The sequence below is a fragment of the Lepeophtheirus salmonis genome, chromosome 13, assembly GCF_016086655.4.
Source record: "Lepeophtheirus salmonis chromosome 13, UVic_Lsal_1.4, whole genome shotgun sequence".
Lineage (NCBI taxonomy): Eukaryota > Metazoa > Arthropoda > Copepoda > Siphonostomatoida > Caligidae > Lepeophtheirus > Lepeophtheirus salmonis.
This window is the reverse complement of record NC_052143.2, coordinates 18,852,700-18,861,988: the sequence shown is the minus strand read 5'-3', so window position 1 is coordinate 18,861,988 and position 9,289 is coordinate 18,852,700. Positions and strand designations below refer to the sequence as shown.

At 29.6% G+C, this 9,289-nt stretch overlaps 2 protein-coding genes across 2 annotated transcripts; both read left to right on the top strand.

Annotated features, from left to right (window-relative positions):
• Nucleotides 1-1,444: 1,444 nt before the first annotated feature.
• LOC139904748 (gamma-glutamyl hydrolase-like) lies at nucleotides 1,445-2,958 on the top strand. Its single transcript, XM_071892554.1, has 2 exons — nucleotides 1,445-2,152; nucleotides 2,305-2,958. Exons 1-2 carry the CDS (start codon nucleotides 1,640-1,642, stop codon nucleotides 2,764-2,766), a joined length of 975 nt encoding a protein of 324 aa, XP_071748655.1. The 5' UTR covers nucleotides 1,445-1,639; the 3' UTR covers nucleotides 2,767-2,958.
• Nucleotides 2,959-5,090: 2,132 nt separating this feature from the next.
• LOC121127517 (gamma-glutamyl hydrolase) lies at nucleotides 5,091-8,277 on the top strand. Its single transcript, XM_040722914.2, has 4 exons — nucleotides 5,091-6,635; nucleotides 6,693-6,792; nucleotides 7,022-7,547; nucleotides 7,605-8,277. Exons 3-4 carry the CDS (start codon nucleotides 7,071-7,073, stop codon nucleotides 8,064-8,066), a joined length of 939 nt encoding a protein of 312 aa, XP_040578848.1. The 5' UTR covers nucleotides 5,091-6,635; nucleotides 6,693-6,792; nucleotides 7,022-7,070; the 3' UTR covers nucleotides 8,067-8,277.
• The last annotated feature ends 1,012 nt before the right edge of the window (nucleotides 8,278-9,289 follow it).

Below are 9,289 nucleotides of genomic sequence, written 5' to 3'. Positions count from 1 at the left end.
ATCTGATGTACAATTCCCCGTGCTCACACGTTGATTAAGAATACTCAAAGCCATGATTGTCGCTAGCCATCATTTTTTTTTTTTGGGGAGGGGGGAGGCGTAGCCCAAAAAGTTAGACACACAGTTATATAATTAATTTTATAAAACGTATATTTTCTTATATTGTGTAGTACATGTGTACTTTCTTTTGGTCCAACAAAAAGTTTCTGAAGCCCCCTTAAATTTTTATCATATATACATGTTGTACAAGTTGCAACTTGTATAAGCAAATCGTAGAAGCTGACATTTCTTCGTCTTAAATTGCAATATTTGAATAAAATCTTCGGCATTCTAATTACAATTTATTATAACTTATTAAAATGACATTATTATTATGTAATTATGAATATGATAACTTCGAGTAATTTAACTTTATGATGTGCCACAGAAAACTTATTTTTTAATAATTTTGATAAAGAGTCAAAAACTATACATGATACGGATCATCCTTGGAATATTAAATAATAGTATTATCGTCATCTAAAGTATTGTAAATCTTTCATTTAAAATAAATCATCTCATTTTTTGTTTTCAACTTGTACAATCAGCAACTTGTACAACATGTATATATGATAAAAATTTAAGGGGGCTTCAGAAACTTTTTGTTGGACCAAAAGAAAGGAAGATAGTGATGCCACTGCTTAAAAGCTATTCCTACTTAAAAATTTATAGTAAACAACTACTTTGGCTCATAATACGCAGAATAATATATATTTCTTATCATGTTCTTAAGATAGCTTATCCATAAGAGTTTGTTTAAATTTTGATATTGACAATAAAGAGTTTGGTTAAATATTTGACAATTTTTAATCCTGTTGTAAATTGTAAGCATTCTCAATATATGAAACAAAAGAAACCGAAAATTAAAATTATTACTCTCGTAATTTGAAAAATGTTTGAGGGGAAAATAGGCCAGCTGTCATTACATTTAATTAAATTAGAAGTAAAATAAAGAAAATAAATGTTCCTCCATTTTTATCCTCAATTCTACTTTGAGTCAAGCAAGTACTTATACTTATTCAAGCCTCCACGAATGCTCTTCAGCGTTACTCTCCGTCTTTTCAGAGCATGCGCACACCTATGATTACTATATATTTATATGTTATTTCTTCCAAAATTAAAAAATAGTTATTATAGCTTTATCAAATGGAAAACACTCTTCAGTTTGCCATAACCAACACATTATATAAGGCTTAGAATTCACAAACCTACTAATAATTATCTGAATTTGATGTAAATACTTGAGACAATTTTGGAAATCTCAGATATTGTATGAATTAATAGATATTCATAAATAGACATCTCTATTTTTAGATAAACCTTATTGAATTTATCATTTCGTTCACTTCGAAGAAAACTTGTTTTAATTTAGGGTAGAAGGAAGCAGCTGTTAATAATTATCTTTGAGTGCACGTGTTTTTACTTTGTATCCATTTTCTCTAAAAAGATATATTTACATACATTTGAACTTTTGAGAAGATAATATTTAAAAGAGTTTTGCTTATCTTGACTATAAACTAACAGTGATTGAACTATATGTCATATATATACGTTAACCTTCATCACAAATTTTTCAAAGTACATCTTTTGAGACTGTAGAATGTTGTTTCTCAACAAGCAACTAATATTTATTCTTTTCTGTACCATTGTCCCAAAAGCCAATGGAGTGGATGAAGAGAGTCCTATTATGACATATAGGCCCATCATCGGTGTAATGAGTATTGATATAAATCATGGATGGATTAAATGGTTCCCTAACAAAACACAAAGCATTGCGGCTTCCTACATAAAAATTGTTGAGACTGGCGGAGCACGTGCAGTGCCCATTCTATGTAACCAAACGGATGAGTACTACGAAAAAATGTTTCAATCGACAAACGGACTCTTAATACCGGGTGGAGGTGTTTCCTTAGACACATCTTGTTACGCTCAAGTGGGAAGAACAATGATTCAGAAAGCCCTGAATAGTGGAGACTACTATCCGATTTGGGGTACATGCTTAGGGTTCGAATTGATTTTACATATCTTAGACGACAATAGGCCTAATTTATCTAAATGTTACTCCAAGAATGTCAGCTTACCTCTGTATTTTGATGATGATTATTTAAATAAGGTAAATATTAACATTTAGTTACGAAAATTCAATTCAAACTCATCATTTCAAATCTTCAAATTTGTTATTAAAGGATATTTTTAATTTATGATTAGATAAAAATGTTAAGTTATATCGATTAAAGTCATACTAACTATTATGTATTTTTTTAGAGTAGGATTGGTCAAGCCATGCCAAAACAAATGAAACACATTCTATCAACTGAAAATGTGACGTCAAACTTTCACAAGAAATGTATAACAATACAAACCTTTTATGAGCATAACTTGGATACTATTTGGTATCCCCTCTCAACTAGCTATGATGAAAGTGGACTAGAGTTTATTTCCTTGATTGAGGCTAAGAACTATGCCTTTTGGGGATCACAATTCCATCCTGAGAAAACAATGTTTGAGTGGAGTCCTCGAATTAACACCCATGATATACATTCACCTCAATCTATTCTAGCTTCACAATTCTTTGCCAATTTTTTTGTGCAAGAATGTAGGAAAAATGAGCATAGATTTAAAAGTCGTGAAGAGGAAGAAAATTATTTGATTTCAAATTATGATCCGTTTTTCACAGGAAATCACGAGAGAGATCTCATTTTTAGCGAAGCATATTTATTTGATTGAAACCATTTTTTTAAATAAAAAAAAAGTTCATTTAGATCAATTGTACCAGTTTTGTAAATTGCAAATTATGAAAATGAATAGAAATAATAATTGTTTTTTTAAGTTATAAATTTTCATAAATTGTATCAATAAAAGCTAAAGAGCTTTTTTGCAATTAGTTAAATAATATTATGTCATTCTCTTTTTAGGAAATATTTATTTTTGAAGGTAAGTGCATCTTTCTCACTACTCCATCAAAAGTCAATGACACACGAATACATGATGAATTTGTAAAACAAGTTCAACCAAATAACAATAGCCATAGGAATCTGTTTATCCAGCTAAGGCTTGGTTCAATTCTAAATTTGCATCAGTATCTGCGTTTTAAAACGGACCTCAATTAAATCTTTATTGAATCAAAGACAGGCGAAAAGTAATACAAATTACTTTTAGAATAAGTGCAGGGGATGTAGAAAGTCAAGAAATCTGCATACACGAGATAATTACCCTGCTAAAGATAGGGAATATGTTTGGTGCCGCAAAAAAGACCATATCCTTTGTATGCATGAGATGAAAACCTTACGTAGAAAAATAGAGGAGAAAAACAAATTCACAAGCCATTTGATCGTCAATCATTCACGTGGAAATACATACTTCTACTAATTAGAGTCCTCTAGTTCCTTTGAAATATATTACAACAAAGAAGAGCTTTGATTCCGTGCATTACCAATAAAGGAACGAATAAAACGTTCCTTTTAGTGGGCATTTTGTCATAATATAATATTCTCAATATCTCTAACTCACAGCTAATAATTGAAACAGTAAACAAACCAACACTTAAGTGTAATGAAGTTGTCATTCTCTGTTTTCCTGGTCATCACGGCACCAAATAACAGGTCAAAGCAACAAGATAAGTTAATAAATTATTTTTATTCATTTATTTATATTTATATCGTCCCTAATTTTTTTTCAGAGCCCTTTATCTAAGTAAATTATTCACTCATAAGTAAACGTGAAACATTAATTTCACATCAACATAATGAGACTTACAACTAAGTTGATTGCAACAGACATCACATTATTAAAAAAAAAAAACATGATAATTTTGATGAAATCTTTTAAAATATCTCCAAAACATCTACTAACAATAATTTAAACAAAAAATAGGTTTTAAAGTTTTCCTAAACTCCTGATTTATATATACTGCAATAGGTTTATTATGAAAATGTATCTGACAAGAAGGGGTTTACTCTGTATCAGGTGTACAACCACATAAACAACCGTTGGTTTAAAATATCAACAGAATAGTTCAAGGTGTCTTCTACATAAAATATATATATATAGTATATGTAATTAGTGCTATGTCGGTCCTTATTTATTTAGTCCAGTGCAGTACAGTCTTAGAACCGGTCCAATCTTTCTTTGGGACAGGTGTTTAATACCTTCAGTGTTTCACACTATCAGTACAATAACTAATTAAAAAACGACTAAAGTTGAGCAATACCAAAAAGGACAAACCTTATAAGTATTTTTGACTGATAGACATGGACTGAACTGGAAAAACTTGCAGTCTTTGCACGTAAATAAGGACTGTCACAACACTACATGTGATAGTCCGGTGTGTTCTAGAATCCCTCAAAGTTGGATTTATCAATAAATAAATGAAATATCCAGAGGATGTTATTGGTATGTCTTGCAAAACGCTTAGAATATGGATTTTTAATAGACGGACTGCAGTCCAAATTCGATGTGAGAGTACATTTTATACGCATCTATTTAATAACAATATGGATAAAAAAATACATCTGATCTTAGTATTTTTATCTTAGAACTTTGTTTTAATGACAAGACTGGCATGCCCTACCCAACTAACCCGAGGGAGTTTTTTTTAATTTACACAACACACGTCTGTAAAAATGATCCAATGCCCAATTGCAGTGTTCCCTTCATTGATTATATATATATATATATATTAATAAAGGAAGCAAGTGTGTTTTCTCTAAGAAGAATCTTGTGAATAGTAAATTTCATACTAAACTCACTCATAAGTGCTTAGAGCAGATAATTAAGATTGTCATAACTATGAATTTTACCTAAAAACTACAGTTGTTAGACTTGTAATATGTAAAAATAAAAATTATTAAAACGTTAAATATTTTTATCATGTTTAAATTATATAATGTCCCATGAAAATGTAAGCCTTTACTTCATTAGTATGGCCCACGGGATGATTTTTTCATCTCAAATTAGCACAAATATAAAAAAACTTTTGAAAAATTCTGGTTAGACAGTTAGTTGAGGCTATGGTCAAGGCTAGTGGAGGACATATGTTATATACTCGGTTTAAAATACATTCAATTCATTATATTTCAAATTTCAATGAGATGCATTCATCAAATATACACTCTTTAAAGGGTCAACTATCAGATCAGACATTTTTACCTACTTACACTGTATATATAACAATATAAGTAATATTGTTAAGAATTAAAAACTTTTTTAATGGATTATTTTCTAATTAAAACGTAATTAATATATATTAACATCTTATTGTGATATATTTTTTATTTAATTATGAAAAATGTATTGAAATTTCTACAAACATTTATTTGTTAATGTTTTGATTATTTATCTTTTATTTATTTGTTTTGTAGACTCTTTTAATTGTAATTGCACAACTATCCTTTACGTGACTAGCTTTAGGGCCTTTTTATATTATTTTCTAAGTACTTAATACATTTTACAATAGATATTTGTACATCATCAAGGAATATAAGGTACAATTGGCTTTGACCATATAATAATGATTGTTTTTTGAAAGGGAAATGTTCAATAAATAAGTATAAACACATTTTTTGTAATAAAATATCAACACACTTTATTTTTCTAAATATAAAATTGACTAATATGTTCCTTTGGTAATTCATTATTCTTATAATTACAAAAAGGGTTTTATTAAAGTATGCAAAAGGTTTTAGAATCCAAATAAATAGAAAAACTGAAATTGTATTAGATTTTGATAAATTGTGATGACGTCAAATAATTTTTTATTTACTATATAAAGTTCAATATGATTTTAGAGTTTTCTCTTTTTTTTTGCTAATAATAATATTATTTAAAAAGTAAACTAAAACATTTGAAACCCTCATGAACAGGAACAAAAATGTAAACGATTAATGGGGAAAAAATATATTTGGTGTGTCTGTTATTTATCATTCATATTTTTCCAAAATATAATTGTCTATGACGTAATTTCTTAATCAACTTAAAGCAACGCTATGTTTAAGACATTTTGTTTGTGTTTGTAGTTATTGAACAATATGGAAAAAATTTCAAAAAAAAAGTTCAAATGAAACTTTAAAATACCAACGATCCTTCATCCGTGATGATGTAAGGAGTTGTACATTAACTGGGGACAAGATGACACCTGTAGGTGTTTCAATGGACTACAGGTTGACTCCTGTTGGAGATTTCTGAGACCCAGGTCAACTATAGGTTATGAATATGAAAATTACTAAGGAGGTTCCATAACTCCAACGAGATAGGTGCCTTCCCTCACTGCAAATAAGTTACAGTCCTGGTTGACCCAGAAAATGTCATTTGGGCCAAATAACTTCAACCCCCCACTGAAAAAAAAGAACCTAAGCCCTCTTGATTAAGGCATTTGATGGTATGTGAAGTCAAATGCCAGCATAAATCACCACTACTATATTGATGACTTCACAGTATCTATGAACAAATTTTGGATGTCCAAGAAGAAGAAGTACATCATCAACGTATGCAAGGCCTTCAGGATCCGCATGGAGCGAGTCATTAATGTCAATGCTAATGACATTGATTCAACTGTATGAGGAAATATTTTGAATTACAAAAGTGTTTGCAATAAACAGGTCAAACTTCAACAATATCTCTATCATTCAAATATAAATTTCTTAATCGAATAATAGAATGAAGACGTCATGTATAAATGTTCTTAAGTAGTTGTGAAATTGATGGATATTTGGTTGGCGCATTATACTATAAAATTATCATTAGTAATGAGTTTGAGTAAGGCGTTATGTTTAATACATCTTTCTAACTTGTAAAAAAAAATCAATTTTATCCTACGAACATTTAACATATTGGGAGTAATATACCAAGATTTCTCTGTTCTACAATTTTTATTGATTATTTAATTTATAGCTAAGAAATTAAAAGCTACAGAGTTAGGATGATACAAAGATTTTACAATGTAAAGAAGAATAAAGAGATAAGTAATCTTAATTCACTTTTTTAGATAAGAAAAATCCCCGCCTCATTAATTTTCCAGCAACAGTTTTGATAAGATGTATAAGTTTCTTCTTCTGGTTATTAGTCCCTTAATTTTGGGAACTACTGCTACGAATATTAAGACGTATCGTCCCATTATTGGAGTGGTTGCCATGGATTTATTTCAGGAAGTGAACGGAAAAACTACAAAAATTCCAGCATCATATATAAAATTTGTTGAATCTGGTGGTGCTCGGGCTACACCTGTACTTTGTAACCAAACTGAGGAGTATTACGATAAAATATTCAAATCAACAAATGGACTATTGCTTCCAGGAGGGGATGTTTCCTTAGATGACTCTTGTTATGCTGCTGTTGGAGAAGCTATTTTAAAAAGAGCTTTAAATAGTTCGGACTATTATCCTATTTGGGGAACTTGTCTTGGTTTTGAGCTGCTTCTGCACTTAACAGATGACAATAGACCAAATTTAGCACCATGCCTCTCAAAAAACAAAAGCTTGCCGGTTAAATTCAACGAAAATACATTGGCCAAGGTAATATCTATGTTTCAAATATGTTAAAATACTATTAAAATGTTTAATTTTCAATAGAGTACATTTGGAAAGGAACTACCCAAGGATGTTAAAGAAACCCTCTCTTCAAAAAATGTGACACCAAATTTCCATAGTTTCTGTATGACAATGGATAACTTCACTTCTCATGGTTTGGACTCTATGTGGTATCCCTTATCCACCAGTATTGACGATTATGGTTTGGAATTCATTTCAATCATTGAAGCAATTGATTATCCATTTTGGGGAACTCAATTTCATCCAGAAATGAGTCTTTTCGAATGGAGTCCAGATTTTAATTCACCAGAACTCCACTCCACAGACACTATTGGTCAAGCTCAATTTTTTGCAAAGTTCTTTGTACAGGAATGTCGAAAGAATGGTCATTCCTTTGAAAGTCGAGAGGAAGAAGACAAGTTCAGTATATATAGCTTTAACCCTGTTTTCACTGGGAATACTGAAATAGATGACTTCTACTCTCAGCAATACTTTTTCAATTGATTTAATGTTGTAACATAACAGACAGTCGATAATACAAGTATACTGGAATTATGAATATATATTTTGATATAATGTTATAGGCTAAAGTTTTTCTTGCTATACATTAAAGATATTTAATGAAAATTTATTCAAACAAAACCAACACAACATTTAAAAAAATAGTTTAATTACAATTTTAAAACAATTAAATAAAAATTTTACACATCGCCAATAGCAAATTTTCGACTTTTCATTACTATATCTAGTATTTAGTGAAATCACCTTGTCCCAGAAGAGGGCAAGATTAAGACTTTGGGCGGAGAAGACCAAGAAATTATTTTAGAACTCAGGACCAATTTCAAAAAACATAAGCACTACCCAAATAAAACTACTTATCTCGTACAGTTAAGTCGTATATGTATTTATATCCATCATCCTATTTGATAACAATTTAATTGACCTTCAAGCATCTTAATCACTAACATCTTGTACTTGAATTCAAGGAAATATAAAATAATCTGGTCAATCATAAAATATATATTTTTTTTTTGAACAGGTAATTATTGTGAACAGATTTAAAATGATCTATCATAAGTTCATTTATTTTCTAAATATATTTATTTTTTAGTAGCTACTTTTCATTGCCAAATTTATAAATGTATTACTATATGAACATGTACAAATGTACATTTTACTATTATTTATGAAGAATAAACAACTCAATAGCAGGGTTGATGAAAGTAAATTAATTTATTTTACGATTACAAGAAGGGAGAATAAAAGATTGATGAAAATGTTAAATATTTAATCTTTTAGACAATTTAGAGATAGATCCAAAATTATCTAAATATTAATAATTGGTTTTTGATATTTACTGATAACAAAAAAAAAGTCAAGGGATTTTTTTTTGTCTGATAATATACTCAAACAATGTTAAAAATGAATTTGAATTAGTTTTTGATGTGTAATGAACAAGTTATTTAGTGTGCAAATTAACTTAAGTTACTATTGACCATCGGTCTTAGGTGCTGAAACAAAGAGTCATCAGAGTCGATAAAACCCGCCCCCTCCCTACTTTCTACAAGACAATAATAATGATGTTATTTGTATGAAAATGCTACAATTATTATCTTTTACTCAATGGGCGTATGTTTGCGCCTCAGTTTTTCTTAGAGACAGAAATATACTTAATGATTTTTGATATCAAAGACAATTCTTAGGTCGGATGGAGTAATTGTAATACT

Excerpts from the sequence above, each read along its gene's own strand:
- LOC121127517 (XM_040722914.2), top strand. The coding sequence starts at position 7,071 with ATGTATAAGTTTCTTCTTCTGGTTATTAGTCCCTTAATTTTGGGAACT. Across the intron at positions 7,548-7,604 it reads ACGAAAATACATTGGCCAAG|AGTACATTTGGAAAGGAACT; the intron begins GTAATATCTATG and ends AATTTTCAATAG.
- LOC139904748 (XM_071892554.1), top strand. The coding sequence starts at position 1,640 with ATGTTGTTTCTCAACAAGCAACTAATATTTATTCTTTTCTGTACCATT. Across the intron at positions 2,153-2,304 it reads ATGATGATTATTTAAATAAG|AGTAGGATTGGTCAAGCCAT; the intron begins GTAAATATTAAC and ends GTATTTTTTTAG.